The following is a 17554-nucleotide window of genomic DNA, read 5'->3' on the forward strand; positions in this document are numbered from 1 at the left end:
TGATGGAAATGAAGCTTACTGAAAACATTACAAGTCTGATTTTCAGAGCAGCTGTACACCCACTGTTCTTATGGGGTAAATGAAGACCAGTTACTGGTATCAGTAACAACTTCAAAAGCAAACAGAACTATTAACAGTTTTCTCACTGCTCCTCTTTTGCAGTTTCTCTTCCAATTTATATTCTAAAATCTCTTCCCTCTGTTTCCTGAATATGACCAACTCTTTTAGGAGTTTTGGAAAATAATAAGGAAATCTTCCTCCTCCTGTGTTTCTTCCATGTTTTTCCCCTTCTCATTTTCCTCTTATCCAGAATTAGTTTGTCCTTCATAATAATATAACCTTTTAGCTGAAATGTATGTACTACATTTATTTATTTTTATTGGTTGAAGTCAAATGGCTCAGCAAGGGATATTACGCCAGGAATATATGAAAAGAGAGAGTGAACCTCCCACCCCCATACCTCAATGATCACTTGTTAAGATTTTATTGCTACAACATATACCATATCCTATTAAAAAAAGTTTCAGTGATGAGATCTCATATATAGTAGATCCTATCACAATAATGCAAATGTACCAATGGTTTCAAGCATCAACAGGATTTCTTCAACTAGAGGCATGCAGTGATTGTGTCAATATTTTCAGTGTGAAAAAAATCAGTCATGTTGTGTTTCCTTTTGAAACAAGGACATCCTCTTTTGCTTTTTATGTCCCTGCTGTGATCTGGTTTTGTGTCCTTCTCTTCCTCCACTTTCCATAGATGCCACTTTGGAATTTGTCCTTGTCCCTCCCCTCCCCTCTCCCTATTTGGCTTAATCTGTTCACTCATCTTTAGCTCCTGCTTATAGCCACTAATGATTTACGGGACTCCTTCCTGATGCCTCCTCTTTCTTCTATTATCTCACAACATGCATTTCAGGTTGTTGTACTGACTTCTTTTCCTGGACGTCTAGTCAATTTACAAGTGTTTGTTGAAGTGCTATATAACCAGAAATCCAGTGGAGCTGAAGATGTTAATTTTTTTTTCCAGTCAAGCCATTTATATTTATATACTGTCATGGGGGCACTTGGGTGCCCCGTGTCTAAAAGGAAATAGAGAGCTGCCAATCACCAGGGCAGCCCAGGTGCCAGTTGCTGGGGCAACCAGGCAGGTCATGTGGCTGGAAGTGGGCAGGGCCGGGCCTTTATAAACAGCCCAGCCCAGAGCCAGAGTAGCAGTTCCCCTCTGGCAGGGGCAGGGGCAGGGGCAGGGGCAGGGGCAGGGGCAGGGGCAGGGGCAGGGGAGGGGAGGGGAGGGGAGGGGAGCAGAGCAGAGCAGAGCAGAGCAGAGCAGCTCGGGTCGATGGTTGCAGTCTGACCACTCTGACCGGCTGCAATGATGCAGGGGTAAAGAGAACCCTGACGGAGGTAGGAGAGAGAGCCAGCATAGAGCGGAGTTGGTATTATAAGCTCGGGGGCTTATGATGGGTTATAGCTGGCTGGCATATAGTTTGTTGAGTTGAGTTACAAGCCTGGAGGCTTATTGTGTTTATGTTACAGCCATTTGGCTTTGGGTTTAGTTACCAATATACCGGAGGACCGGGTGAGTCTATAGGGGTGCGAGGAGGCCTCACGGGGGCTCCCCAGTGGCTTGGGGGTTCCCGGTGCCCAGTGGGGGCACAGTGAGCAGTGCCACAGTGGGCACAGCATTTTGAGTACTGGAGTGGCGCTCAGTGTGTGGGGGTTGTAGCCCCAGCCGCGAAAGGGCGCACAGGCCCCGGGGGGGCGAGAAGTGCGGGAGGTGCGGCAAAGGCCCCAGGGGGGGCGAGAAGCGCGGGAAGCACAGCAAAGGCACCGGGGGGGTGAGAGGCTCCAGAGAGGATGAGAAACGGGGAAAACCGCAAGACAGGCCCAGTGGGGCGAGGCCTGAGCACGGCAAGCCCAGAGGCGCCGGTAGCAGGGTGCAGGTTGTAGCACCGGCCCAGAGGCACCGATAACAGGGTGCAGGTTGTTTAACTGGCCCAGAAGCGCTGAAGGGGCAACAGGTGCATGACCAGCCCAGGGGCACCAGTAAAGCAGTGCCAGTGGCGTGATAGGTCCAGGAGGATCGGAGACAGGAGCCGGGGCATGATGAGCCCCAGGGGCGCCAGGTGGGTGACAGGCCCGGGGGTGCCAGAGAGGGGCACTAGGGCAGGACGAGCCCAAGGGATGCCAGAGAGGGCACCAGAGGGCAAGGACAGATTAACATCCAGGAACAGCTGTGTGGCTTGGGCTGTGCTAAAGGGGAGGTTGGAGGCACGCATTGCACATAAGGCTGGGGGTGTTGGAGCGCCCCACTTGGAACGGAAGTAAAACCAGCACGGTGTCAAGGTGAAAGTAGGCAGCCTCCCTTACTGAACTCATAAGAACAAAGACGTGGCGGGCGAGAAAAGGGTGCTGGATCACCTTAATTGACACGGCAGGGGGCGCTAGCAAGGTCACGGCCACTCGCAAGCCCCACTCTGTGACCTATACCTAATATGATTTATTATTATGGACCCTAGAGCTAAGTACAGACAGTCAAAAAACCCAAGGCTAAATCAATTCAATCTTTGCAGGTTAGTCTAAACTGCATAGATTGAACCAAATAAACAAGTCAACACATTCACTTTTGATTCTGGAAAGGCAGCCACATGCCTGCAGTGGCCCAGACCAGAAGCCAAGAAGTGCTAAAGCAAGGCTTCCTGATCACCTTAAGCAGACCAGCTGGGCCAAGGCTAGCCTGTCCACCCTTGGGGGGAGGGATAGAGAGGGGGGTTTGCAGAGATGGTGCAAAGCATCCTGGGATGCTGGGGGGCTGTGAGTTAACTTGAATTTGAAAGGAATCTGGGACAGAAGTTCAATAAACCTATTTATCACTTAAGTCTGATACTATATCCATCCAGGTTTATTTTAAACCAGTTTCGGCCATTTTAAAAGCAGTTATGTACACTGAACTTCTGTTGCATTACAGACTTAAAACTGGTTTCCTTATCACTTATACCAGTTTAGGAGTAATTTTTGTCCCTATCCTAGAAGCCTAACATTCAGAAGGCAAAAGTATTTAGAATTTTGGACTCAAAATATAGTATAAATAAGTAATTTCTGACACACACAGATGCACTTAATGCTCACCTTTATACATTCCATTATATCCTCCATGAACTTCTCCAGTATTAGATACTTCTTCAAGGTGGGCCCCCTGGTCTGATGTGAAGTACACAACTGTCTTGTTGCTCAGATTCCTTTTTTCTAACACATCCAGAATTTGACCTAAAAAAAACCCCACTGATGTTAAATATTCCGTTTAATCTGGACAATATAAATATTTTACACTGTTAATTTTACGATACTTTCACTTAAAATATTATATATAACAAATAGGACCATGCTTATCACACATTCAGGAAAATCACACAAAACTTGGTTTGATTGCTGCACAGTTTCTTGAAGTGCAACATGAGAAGTTTTGTGCACATCAGAGGAAAGGGATGGCCCAGGGAGAAGTGGTGACCTTTGGAAGCAGTTGCTTTTCATCAAAAAAACCATACATCAAGGAATTTCAAACTGGTGAAAATAGCTGAGAGCATCACAGTGTGGAGAGTTGAGTTAACTGTGTATCAGTGGAGCTTTCTACACAGAAACCTGTAGAAGAGGTGCACCTCTTTCTTTACAGCTAGAATAGGACATTTCAAAGAAAAAGAGAGAAGTATTAGAATGGCATCAGAAGGCAATATAGTTTCATTAGCTAGCCCCTGCCAAGAAGTCAAAACTGGAGAAGTGTTTTCTGGTCCTATCAAAATAGACTCTTAGTGAAGTGGAGAACAAGTAAAAATGAACACAGACAGATTTTACAGGCGAGTCCACTTGAATATACTCTGAGAGCTGAAGGCATCTTGGGCCTGATTTTCATTTACAGAAGCTGCACCTTATGCTGCTTTGGCACCACAGAGGGGCCTTTCAGTATGCATAAATTACACTGACACCTATTTAAAGACTGCTTCACACAGCCTGTTTTCTTTTAAGGGGGTTTAAGTGTAATGAGAAAGAGACACTTTTTCATTTGCTGACATGAATTTTATACTAATTAGAAGTGAAGAATTATTGACCCTAGAAACTGACCGAAGAAAGAATACAGCATAAGTAACAATAATATACATAGTACAGTCTTGGTGACCATTCTCTCTTTGCCCTTTCTGGTTAAACAGGCAAGAAGGGTAGCAGTTTGAATGATAATTTTATTTTGTTCACCTGTGCACTAAGAACTAATTCATCAGCTAATGCCTTTAGCTTGTATGTTGAGTAAGAGTGAAGGTACACAAATCTGAAGAATGTTAATCGATGTGCTGCAAGCCGTTGCATGTTAAGGGTTAATATCATTTCTTGCATGCACAGCCTCTGACTTACCACTAGAGGGCTGGAGAACCAGGGCAGAGAACCTAATTTAGCAAGAGTTAATAAGCTCTAACATGCGGATGCTTGAGTTTTAAGTGCCCTTAGTATGATCTAAGTATAACATTACATCTAAACTGGCAGAAGAATCTAGAAATCTAGAAACCATTACAATGGGAGTGAGGTTACTTAAACAATTCTTAGATTGTAATAGCTTTCTTCCATCATCATCCTGATTAGAAGAAGTTTCCTCATCCTATTGTTAATAAATCCTCTTTCAGGTTACGGGTTTATTAAATTCATTGCTCTAGAAGCTGTTGAATTCCTTCATTTCTTACAAACCTCCATGTCTGGGACCAAATAAAAGAACATAACCAGTTAAATAAGTGGAGTCTATTGTTTTATTTTGTAAAAAAGAAGGAAAGGAGGTATATAAAAGTAAGAGAACTATTTATATATTTTTTAAAACTTTATGAGAGTTGACATTTCCCAAAAGAACTATGGGAAATCTGTTATAAAGACTGATATTTTAAAGCTAGTAGGTTGGAGGAACAAATTATTTGAATGACAGCTCAGGCAGGTCCACCTGATAAATCATTTGCTTTTGGGACTTTTGGGGAGGTTATGCTTGTTAAGCAGCTGTGGCCAGTGGTGGTGATGCATTCCAAAAGCAATGTAGCACATGATTAGATCAGGGTAGTGTACATGTTCAAAGGTAGGATGGGCAAGATGGTCTGTGCCAATACATTTATCTGAAAGTTTTCTTTCTTAATGAATAATATATGTTTTGCCAAGCTATCACTTAAAATAGCATGCAAGTAAAACAACACCCCTCCAATCAATACCATACAATAGCTTATTTTAAAACTGTTAACTGAAGTCATATCAAATGGAAAATTAGAACTAGGATTATTTTTTTCATTCATACAGAAAAAGTATCTTCATTTTCCTAACTAAGACGGGACAAAACAGGAAACATTCTGAAATTTCCCATCCTAGCATAATCCACATTTAAAAATATATATTATTAGCATTACTAGTATTACTATTATTACAAGGATATTAAAGTTCAATTTCAGTATGTTTTGCCCTTATCCAGGGCAATAATAAAGTAACAACAAAACTTTGGCTGGTTATTTTACCTTGAGGTTAATGAATCCTAAAAGGATAACTTATTCCTAATGTCACCTGGGTGTACTGGAGTGTGTACCCCCCTTTTTCAATAGAAGGGGATGGTCAGCAGGGCATATGTGATGGAGATGGAAACTGCAGCTTCCCCTTCTATGGTGCCTCTATAGAAGAAGACCAGGACACAATAACTTAACTATATATATGGTTTATTCAGATGCAGAATAAAAAGGGAAGGGATAGAATAAACTGGATAGGTGATAAAGATAAATATTTACATATAATACATTTCAAGTCAACAAATAACAGAACAGGTAAGTATAGCAGTCCCCAAAACCCACAGGAGAAACCTCACCCATGGATCCTCAGAGGGTATGTCCCAACTGATGGGTAAGCACCCTCAAAATGTAAAGCACAAAAAACAGTTAATAAGCTCTCTAGAATAGCAAAGACAAAACAAGCAATTAATAAATATTCCAAAATATAAGATGTGGTAATCCCAAATACCCGACTTCCTCTAGAGGAGTCTCTTTCTCTCTAGCATAAACCCCCTCTGATGGGGCTATCCACTGTGTCCCTCCCTGGTGGGGAACCCCTTTCCTGAGAACTTCCCAGTGAGCAAGGGTTCCTGGTGTTTTGTCCCCAGTTAGGCAAGCATCTCCTGCAGCGGGTGCTCTGTCTCAGTCCTTGTGTGGGGTGTGTGGCTCAGCCTTCTCAGCAGGTTGTGGGCCTGGGCTGCATCGTGCATGCCCAGGGCTGGGGCTCCAGTACAGGCCTGCTGCACTGTGGAGCCTATGCTGCCCACCGGCCCTTGCACCTAGCAGTGGGGAATGCGGCCTGCCCCCTCCCAGGGCCCTCAGCCCAACAATAACTCACCGTCCAGCGGCATCTGGACTGGTGCCGGCCTTGTGCCAGGGTTGGAGACTTGAGCTGCCTTGAGTGACTCCCAAGGTCCCAGTCTCTCTTGGACCCTCCATGCAGTGATGTCTGCACTGTTTGGCCTCATGCCAGTGTTGGAGACCGGACCCACCTTGAGCAGCTCCCAAGGTCCCAGTCCCTTTTGGATTATCCATGCAGCAATGCCTGCACCAGCTCGCCATGTTATCTAGCAGTGAGGGGTTGGGGACACAGCCGCCTGCCACTCCCATCCAATGGGAAAGCCTTCAGGCTCTTCAGGGTAACTGGACGTGCCCCCTGGGTAGCTCTTCCTCAGCTTCTTCTTTCTTCTCATTCCCTTGTTTCCCGTGTGCTGTGCATGCAGCTCCTTATATACCCTTTTGGGGGTCAGCCCAAAGATTGAAGACTGGCCAATCAGGGGAAGGTGGAGTGCAGTTTTCAATTAGGTCTGCTCCTCACCTCACCCCAATGTAGGGGCAGGGTGGACTTCTTCCCTGCTGGTCTCTGATTGGTAGGTTTGCCCCACCAATGGCTTTGGCAATTCTCTAAGCTCGAGGAACTGGGCAAAGATAGGCAACCATGCCACACTAGCAATATCTTTTTTCATACAGATTGGCTCAAAATAGCATTCCAAACAACAAGTTCTGCTGTTGTGAATAGGTGTCACAAAAAATAAAGCACAGCTTGCATTTCTGTTTTTGTCTTGAATATTGCCATCTTTTGGGATGAGCAGTATATAAATATGTAATAAGATGTGTGTTACTGTGAGATAAAGCTCATTAAAGTGTATGTGAATAATGTGGCTACTGCTAATATGAGCCATACACTTATACACTTACATCTTATTAGGACTGAAAATGGCAACAAAAAGACATTGTGGGTGACTATAAATTTCTTTCGTGCACATTTTTGTCACTTTGAAAATCTTCTTTCTTTGTTTGTTTCTTTCAATTCCCCTTTTTCCAGTTATTCATAACTTTTTAAAAATTTCCTTTTAGAGTTATATTTCCCCTACTTGCTTATTTAATAGATTCACCAAAAAACATAAATTAAGCCAACTCTAATAATCGTAAGTGTAAAGGCTCAAGGAGGTGCAATGTATGTACTGTATGCCAGAATGTCAAGTAGATGAGTTAAATGGGTTACGATCTTAGATAGGCTTTTGTGGAAGCATGGAAGAGAGCAACATGACTGCAGAAAAAGTAAGCCATATAATTATAGCACTATTAAACCTGTAATGAACTTTTGCAATATGCAGCAGAAGCCAGCTAAACTGCCTCCAGCTGGCCCAGGTTACCTGAAGGGCCTGGCTGCCACTGGTTTTATAAGATGACCCTTATCCCTAGCTGGTCCCAGTTGCCTGTATAGGCAATGGGCATGGCTCCAAGTTTATAAATAGCAGATTTTTCAGAGCTCAACAGGCTATTCAATATGACTGGTACCTCTCTGCCTAATTGTGCCTTGTTAGTGTCCCAGTCCTAAGGTCCTTCTGGTTTGTTCCTGGTTCCCTGTTTCCAGGATGTTGGTTTCCCATTTCATCCTTGTTCCTGCCTTCTTGCTCCAGATGCAAGCCAACACCTATGTACTTTCAGGCTACTTTGCTGGGTCTTTGACCCCTTTGCTTTCAGACCCTTGTCTGACACCTGGTTTAGTTTGATCATCTGTATCCTGGTTCTGTACAGTTATAGCTGCCTGGTCCACACCACCTCACTAGTGACTGCATTCTGGATTATAGCCTCCTGTTTGAGAACACCAGTCTCTATGCTTCCTCCCTGCACACTTGTTACCTAGGGTGACTGCTTACCCCCTTAGCCCTTACAGGCCTTAGCCATCTGCTCCTGATTCTAACTGAGACCTTCACTTCCTTAATCTTGACTGTTCCTGATTTCCTGAGTTATGACCCTCTAGGGTCAAGCTTTGACTCTCTACATGCTACTTGTAACCCTGACAGTAGATCTCTTGTGAGCATATTTGGAGAGAAAAGCCTACTTATACTTATACTGCCTTAAAGAGGACTTGGAACTGGGCCTTTTGTTTTAAGACTGAGTTCTTCCCAATACTGCCATTTCAGGATGGAAAGATTAGCCCAAAATCTCAATTGCTTTCACTCTTCCTGGAGCATTGTGTATACTTGCTTCATTGTTACTTTTTTAATTTGGAAGAACATTCATTAAGACATTAAAATATTATTTGACATTCCTTTAATTAATAGATTTAATGCTGCTTTAAAGTTCAGGGGAAAAAAGCTCCCCATCAAAATGCCCAAAGGAAAATATGCTATCGGGGTCCACTTTATATACTGCTTTTTGCTCTTGCTTCAAGTAATATTTTAAGATGCTGGTTTTCAGAACAGATCTTAAAGTGTAATGTCATCAATTTATATGGAGTGATAGCAGAGTACAGCTGATTGGAGATTGCCTTTGTTCTCCGGGATGACATTGAGAATGAGAGGTTTCATTTCTACAGCCTTATTTAGGTTAACCCAATATAAAATCCAGCTGAATCACATCCTTCACATTGAAACCAATTCTGCAGTTCTGAATCTTACAAAACTCCCATTGCATTCAAATCTAGTACAGATCAAATCTCCACATTTCATATGAGAAAACGATACACAAACACTGGAAAACATTAAGAAATTGTTTACCAGTGTATCTGAATTTTTGCTTCAGGAAACCAATTTCAAAAGTAATTAATGAAGCTACTTCCAGGTAAGTCTATAAAATATATATGTATATTTAACAATTTTGCTTGCTTCTCTTTAAAAGGAAGAATCCAAAAACATTATCCATGTAATTGAAAAAAAGGAACTTTTACATAAAATAAAGCTTAGCCTTACTAAATAATCCAATCTTGGCCCCTTCTGCACATGTCTCTAGAATTCATACTGCCCCTTCATCCTTTCTCTTTCTCCTACTTAAGCTATTGCATGCATGTTTTGACTCTGCAAGGATGACTTCTAAGGGTGACTTAGAAACAAGAATTGCCTCACCTTCCAGATGCAAAGGAGACACACCACTTGCCTGGTTAGTGTTTTCAGAGCTATCAGCTCATTCATTTTTTAATATCTTATTTAAGCATCTCCACTGGTAACTGAGGATTGGAACATACTTTGCCGAATGTCACATTTGGGCTGCCATAACAATTTTGATGGCAGCACAAGTGGTGAGCAAATAGATGTCCCTAACCTTTGCCTCATCACATCAGAGGCAAGTCAGTGGTGTGACAAAAGGTAGTAATAAATTCTGCTGTTTTATTTTCAGTAGACATCTATTAGCTCTAAGAAAAGTGTGGACAGCTTAAGCCACCCAATGTCTCCAGCCACCCTGGGAAATTGGTCTAGTGGCTTGAGGGCCCCCTCAAAGTCCTGAAGCACCTGCCCAGCTTTCCCTGCTTAAAGAGAAGCACCTTAGGCAATTTTAGGGTGCCATACAAATGGGGAAGCTGTGGTTCCCCACTTATGAAGGCTAGCCCCAAGAGCTCCAGGGTAGTATTTCAATAAGTGGGGTAAGCCTATATGAGTCCCTGCATAGATGCACAGGACCTGCAGACTCAGTTACCCAGACCTGCCCATGAAATCTCTAGTAATTCATTTGGGTGAGAGGAGAAACCCTGACACATCCTGAGAGTCCCCCACTGGCTAAGTGGGGAACACTGGGCAAGCTGTCTTATGGCCTGAGGGACTCAATCTTGCACAGAAATTCCTGGAGATCACGAAGTTCTTTCTCTCTGTCTCAAAAATAGGGAAGAAATTGGTAATTTAAACATGGATTGAAATGTGTTTAAAATGCAAGGAGGTTGAAGGGGTCACTTTCTTCCTTGAGAAGGTATTGGTGCCAGTCATCTATACAGCAACTATGTAGGTGGTCCTGTAAAGACACTTTTTTCCTTGACAGGATTTGAATTAAGGGGTATCTTTCCACAGTTCAAAACCACCTTGGAGCATAAACAGTATGAGTTCTCCCTTATAGAGAAAAGAAAAAAAAAGCTACTTCTGCATTATCAGCAGCCACAAGCTAAAAATCAAATTACCTGTGCTTAAATACTGATTTTGAGATGGGTATAAAAGGGGGGACAGGAGACACCCTATTAAATTTCTTAATGCACTGATCTGATTAAAAACACCTCACTGACTTTGGGTAAAATCATGCTTTAGTACAATAATTAAGACCAAGACATCCATGTCTTAATTTTAGCTTCTGTAGATTTCAGGTTATAAATATTCAAATGTTTCTGTGATAAGCTCCGAGCTATCCAGTTTCCCCTTGACAAATATGTAAATCAGTCTGTGTCTGCAATGGGGAAGTAATTATCACTTTCCGACCTAGTCACTGAGCACAACACTTGAGATAAAGATGGAAAATAATACAACCATTGACAGCAAGACAAGAAGTTGCAGCACATATGGTGAACAGTACATAAACTTTTCATGCAACTTGTCAGCATTAAGAGCTAGTATACAACTAATGGGTTTTGGAGATTTAGGAAACAAGCAATGGAGTGATGTTTTGGCATCCTATCCAGCCAATAAATAGAACTCAAGAGGCCCCCTGCTCCTGGTGATCCTGTACACAGGCAAAACAAGTATCTGAACCAGAAAGGTGTCATTTATTAAAAATGAATCCAAATGCCTGTCTAGAACAAGAGTAAATCTATAACATTTCCAAGAAACAAAAAAACCCCATGGATTAGATATAGATCATCACTCCATGTTATCATGCAGAAAAGGGTGAAATTTTAGCAACATAGAGAATATTAATAAAATTCTATTGAGAACTGTGGAGCAGGACATGGCGCTTGCAAGATAAGTCAAGCACCATGAGAGGTTGAAGTGAACCCCACAGCTCCTACAGCCTGACAACGCAGTCCACTTATGCATCCACAAGGTGCATCCTGATGCAGGGCTGCACTGTGCAGCCGTCAGCCTGCTGACATGGGGGCAGCTGTCAACCAAACCCTGCCAAGGAGCTGACATTGGGTTGCATGGCAAGGCTCTCCAGCCACATTTTCAGGTTAAGGCACAATGAAAACCATCTGAAAAACTTCTGCATATATTGGGTGGAATATTTTAGTGGCTGGTTTCCTGTTTGGTTTCACCATTAATTTCCTGAACATGTGGCAGGGTTATTAATTATGGTGCAATTAACAGGTTAATCTCATTTTAAGTGCAACATCTGCCAGGGGCCTGAGCACCAGATTGTCAGAATTGTAGAGCACCTACAATTTCAAATGTACACAATGGGAGCTGCAAGTGCTCCTGAAAATCAAGCCTTCAGAGATTAGTAGTGGATGTTGTGCTGGAGAGGTTTAGATTGTTTGGCTCCTCAGCTATCACAAGATGGGTTCATGATAGCTGCTAAGGCACAGGTCAGCAAGGATCTAGCTTGGGAGGAGACTGGATCCAGCCCATGGTGGCTCAGAGAATCTGCAGCACACTCCAGCCACAACAGCAGAGGCACCCCCAGGGTCTTATAGCCAGTCACATTCAGTTTCTCTCTCAGCTGCAGCAGAGGAGGCATCCTCAGGGTCCTAGCACCTGTCTTTTTATAGTTATTCCCTTCATAACATCTACTAAAGAGGTGTAGGGTATATAGCCCAAAGGCAGTAGGCCTGAAAGCAGCAGCCTACAACGGCAAAAGATTGCAAAAGGCTGTGCTAAGAGAATGCAAGGACTTAGACTGTGCTTGAAACAACATAGGTGCTTGTTTACTGTGGTGAAATGTGGCACAAGTGGTAGGTTTGCTTATGTATATCAAATCATATAATTTTTTAGATGTTTTGAGATGTAGAGTCTTGCTTTGGCCTCCACTCCCACTTTCTTCCTCCTCCTTTCTCTGCTTTAACTTTTGTCTTTCAAATTTCCACCTATTTACATTCTCACTGACGTCCTGCCACACTTTTAGCTTGTCTCATTCCTTGGAGTCTCAGAACAGCAGAGACTCCCTATGCCTGAAGAAGGGTGATTGTACCCCAAAGCTTGCTAAGAACTTTTTTCCAACTACTCAGTTGATTTAATAAAAGATATCACATCTACTCAAAAAACCTTGCCTGCCTGTGTCCTTAGACCAACAGTGAGCCTAAGAGCTCACTGTTTTTGACAGCTAAGATCAGAATACATATATTTTTTCCATACAGGCTTCAAATTACCTTGTAAATCAGATAATCAAAATGAAGTGTTTTACATCTGTACAATTGGTACTGTTATTTAGCATATAATAAAGTATTGTGCCAAGACCTGGTTAATGAAAATTATAGGGGGGCTCAAAGTATGGCTGCACTAGTGCCATTATAGTATAGCAGTAATTCCGTAACTGTATAGGTTACTTCAAAATTATAGCACTAAAGGTACTGGTAGGAGTAGAGACCACATGTATGCTTACTGTATGGCTACTTGCTTAGCTAACTTTTAAATTAGTTAATATATACACTGCTTGAAATTCACTTTTGGATTTTACAACTGTTCACTATAGTCTTATGTGTTTTAATTTAAACCTTTTTAGCGTCCTTAAAATGCTAAAACACAAGGTGTGGGCATACAGTTTTACAAAGGTCTTATGCAACATGCAGATACACATCTCAGCTGTGATCATTTCTTCTGGTAAAACTGAGATATCTTACAGCATAAATCTGACAATAAAATGCCATTTTACACAAACAGCTAAATGAAAATAATGTTTCCCTAAGCTAAACTGTCTCATTTACAGTTTATAGATGGTTTACTATTCACATATTTCAAATATTTCCTTTGGCCAAGACTTGGGCAAGCCTCTGACTTATGGAAACCATACTTAGGGCCAGATCTTTATGTGGTATAAAAAAGACTAGTTTCTTTCATGTCCATTTTCTACTATTTACCTGGCTAGTTTTAATATTTAAAACAATGTTTACTCTAATTAATTAATTACTGGAAAGTGCTAAGAAGGTTTTTTTTGGAATCTTTTAAAATGCTTTATATTTTAATTTTATGAACTTAAAACTGATTGATGGAAAATAAAGTTTTAAATAGGAATTTTATACATTCACATCCTGTTTATTGGATCCTTCTTTGGCAGTCCCTCATGGCAGAGGATGATTGTCTCTCATGATTGTCTTATCTGTGGGTCCAGAGAAGGCTAATGAGGCCAACTGGCAGACTCTGTTGCAACTTGTGCACGTTTCCATGTGGGGTGGGTGGCTCCAGATTCTTGGTTCATTCTGTGACACACTGTTTCTGCTGCTCCTGCCTTTCCATCTCCTCTTGTCATCATAAGGTTTCAAAGTACTGAGATCCTTGCAGCAGACTCCTCCTCCATTTGGGAAGGTCCTGGGTGATAGTCTCCTATGAGTTGATGCTAACAATGTATTTTTTCAAGTTGTCCTTGAAGTGCTTTCTCACCCCTCCTCTTGAGCATATGCCTTGATTGAGCTGGAAGAATAAAAACTTGCTTCAGGAATCTGAAGTTGGACATCCAGATGACATGGCTGGCCTAATAAAGTTGGATGATCATTGCTTTGATGCTTGTGGTGTTTGCTATGTAGAAGGCCATGTGGAGAGGTTTATGTTGTTCCCATCATTTCTTCTATAGTTGGAGAGCTGTGATTATATCAGTTATGCCTCTTCATGATGTAAATCCACAGTGAGATTCCAGAAGGAGCTCTTTAGCAAGTGGAAGGAGATGGTTTGGGAAGGTTCTCCCAATGATCTTTCCTGTGGTGGACAGCAAGATGATCCCTCTGTAATTTCCACAGTCAGAAATTACATTCCATTGTCAGAGTCCCTGAAGACATCTAAGATTTCCTCATTATTCCAAATCCTTAAGACAAGGGCATGAAGCTGTAATGTGAGCTCCTCTCCCCGCTGCTTGAAGATTTCAGTGGACAATCCATCCACTCCAAATGCCTTTTTATTCTTCATCTGCTTGATGCCTTTCCTCACCTCATCAAGGGTTGGTGGAATTCCAAGAACATCTCTGACACCACATCAGCTTCCACACAGTTTTCAGGTGGCAGAACTGTACTGCTACCAAGAGCCTTCACAGGTGGTGGATAGAGGAATGACCTTCAGGGAAGGTTAGCTACGAAGTAAGCAGAGGTAACTCTGATGAATAAGCATCATGGACCAAGCAGCAGCAGCACCAGCAGAATGTGGTGGGGACAGTGGCACAATGCTTTCCCTCCTGAAAAGCCATGTGTATCCTTTGATGATGCTGTGACATGACAACTGAAGGTTGCCACTACAATAATCCTGCCCAGACCCCAGCCATGAGTCTACAAGTCTTCAATGGCAAAAAAAGCAGAAGAAGACATTAGAATTTCAACAGCTGCAAAGGCAGATGAAGGCTGCAACAGAATGAGTCCCTAGTTGTCTTGGCCTCCTTTCCATTGGATTAATGTCCTGTTCTGCCATTTGGATCCAAACACACATGGAAAATATAATTTAAGATTGAATGCTGAAGCAATCTGGGACATTTAACCACACATTTTAGTCCCTTGCAATGCTTTGACAATTCCAAACACGTTGTTGGCTGATATGTTTGTTTTATTTTATAATAGTTCTTTAAGTCATTGTATATTAAACAAACAGAACAAAACATAGCTTTAATTTTGGAACCCAGTACAAAACAAACTCAGGCTTTTCTGTATGTTCCAGGCAAACACTGGTTTTTCACCCTGGGGTCTGGCTGTTGTTTATGATGTAAACAGTATAAAATAAGCACGATTTCAGAAAAAAAACAATCAACACTCTCTTCGAACCTCTTCACTTTTCTTGGGTTTCTGATTTTAATGGGGCAAACATAATCTTGCGTGAATGTCATTTGTTTTGTATGTCATTAATGCAAAGACCAAGAAATTTGCTTTTCCTTCTCTACATGTGACCTTCAGCTTGCATATTTGCTGATGCACCCACATCTTTGCCTACTTTTGCACTAATTCATTGGCTTTGGATTTGCTAATACTACTAAGTACTGGAAGCCTACTAGGCACTTGTCATCTCAAGACAAGGCAAACTGAATGAATCTCTTCACAGAAGTTGTTAGTACCCATAATTCGTTGTCCTCTAGGGAAGGTAAACTCTGCTCTGTCTCTTTGGCTGACATTTTAATAGAAGAAAAGAAATTTAAGTCAGTACAGCTCTTTGTCAATTTAGGTATCTTCAGTTTATTTTCCCTTTTTACTGTTTTTGGTGTTTAAACTGACTGACAGTATTAGCACTCTGTGCAAGTATTGTACTCTCAAGGATATCTTTAAAAAATAATTTCTGGGTCATGTTAGTTAATCATAGATGACTTTCTGAACTAACATTGCCACTAAGTTATAGTTCATGGTCTTGAATGCAGACGTGTAGTGAAAGTCACTTAGAAGCTGAAGACTTAATGAAAGTTTAGTTCTTAAATGCCTAAGTAATTTGTAAAAATTAGACTTAAGATCCAGATTGCTTCTACAGGTATCTAGCAGGTATGTAGCTGGGATTTAGGTAGTCACAAAAAATCAATTTTCATACACCTGGCTTTAGCAAGCCTCTTATGTACCTGAATCCACAGAACCTAAATTCTACAGAGGTCCTAAGGAGGCAAAATCCATCAGGAAACTTAAGACTATAGACATAACTAGCAGTTTCGGTGTCCTTGGGAAAGATGCTAGTGAATGTGTATGTGTGTGGTGAGGTGTTGAGCTGTTGCTGCCACAGCATGGGATACCCACAATCTGTCTGCTGCTGCCACCACGCAGGCTTCCTGGACCCACCATTCTGACACCTCGTCTATATTGGCACTGGAAACTGGTAGCCTGCTCACCCTGCCTTTGTTACACTTCTTTTTCAGAACATGACCTAAAATACTCTAACTGCATTGAGATGTATAAATTATTGGACACACAGTCACTGTCACTCCTAAATTCAAACTGGAGGAGCAGGGAATATCATCTTTTGTATAACAGCCTAATAGCCACGTAGGAAATAGATGATTAAGGAACAAAGCTCTCCTCCCAATCTAAGCCATTTAAGATCATGTTTCCAACCTCCCAAGAGTTCCCTACCCAACAAGCTATAAAACAGTCTGTTTCTAATGTATATTCTAGGCCACTCTGTAGAAAGGGATACCAGAGTCATGACACTAGAAAGAACACAAGAAAGACAGGTCATGCTTCTGGAGGTCAGTGAGACAGCCCAGTGAGACTCTGTTAGGAGGGGTGCCCTGGGTTCTATTCCCTGCTGACAAAATGATATCTGCTTTAATCCAAGGACTATCTAATGTAAAATACATTAGTAGTTATGGGAAGATCTTAGTTTGTGTCTTCAAAGAAGCTATAAACTTGACTTGCCAGGCTGGGACCATGATTTTTTTTTTAAGGGCAACAACCTTAATGCATAGAAGAAACCACTTGTTAATTAAGGAACAAAGCTATGCCAGCCAGACCCTAAAGGTCTCAGGTTGTCTGTAGGAAGCTTTGACCTACTAGGATCCCTATGTAGAAGATGGTTAAGGAGCCAGTAAGCTAGACATGTGTACAAACTATTTATTAAAATCTGTTGTTTTATTTCTGAAATGCTTTTACTTTGAATAAGTAATATTGATTTCTACCATCTTTGTTTTTGGAAATAACAGAACTGCTGAATGTGAGCTAAACCAAATTTTTTAAGGTAATTGTAGTCAGTACCTCAGGACTGCAATAAAACTCAGCCTGAGAAGATAACTCCACGATTCCAACCCCAGAAACATATGAAGCCTAGAGACCAGACACCTGAGGGTTTCCACACAGAGTGAGCAGGATGGGTCCCAAGAGCAGTTAGCATACTCTGTATATGGTGAGGAGCCCCAACAAATCTGGAGTCTGTGTTGTACAGACAAGCCATTTGAAATGCTGATCAAGATCTTGCCTGCTTCCTTGCTGAGTGGAACTATAATATTCCTACGAATGTAGAAGTGGGTACAGGCTTAGCCCTCATATTAATATATTCTTCAAGGACCCAGTTCTCTTTTCCTTCTGTGCCTGTAACACCAGCTGAAATCTGTGGGAGTTGTATACAGATGGATTTTGAGCAAGTAAGCTCCAAAATCTCCACCCTCCCCAGGAACAAAGAGAAACATATCCATAACAGACAGGGTTTTTGGTATCATATGGAGAGGGGATTAAAAACAAGGAGTGAAAAGGGTTTCTATTCT

At 41.9% G+C, this 17554-nt stretch overlaps 1 protein-coding gene across 1 annotated transcript in view; it reads right to left on the minus strand.

Annotated features, from left to right (window-relative positions):
• STS (steroid sulfatase) overlaps positions 1 to 17554 on the minus strand; it is a 179677-nt gene that overhangs the window by 72903 nt on the left and 89220 nt on the right. Inside the window, exon 7 of the mRNA XM_090064043.1 lies at positions 3132 to 3269. Within this exon, the coding sequence (XP_089920169.1) occupies positions 3132 to 3269 (138 nt within the window). The remainder of the gene's footprint in view (positions 1 to 3131; positions 3270 to 17554) is intronic.

The sequence above is a fragment of the Crocodylus siamensis genome, chromosome 1 (assembly GCF_052110815.1).
Source record: "Crocodylus siamensis isolate JL-2025a chromosome 1, ASM5211081v1, whole genome shotgun sequence".
Classification (NCBI taxonomy): domain Eukaryota; kingdom Metazoa; phylum Chordata; order Crocodylia; family Crocodylidae; genus Crocodylus; species Crocodylus siamensis.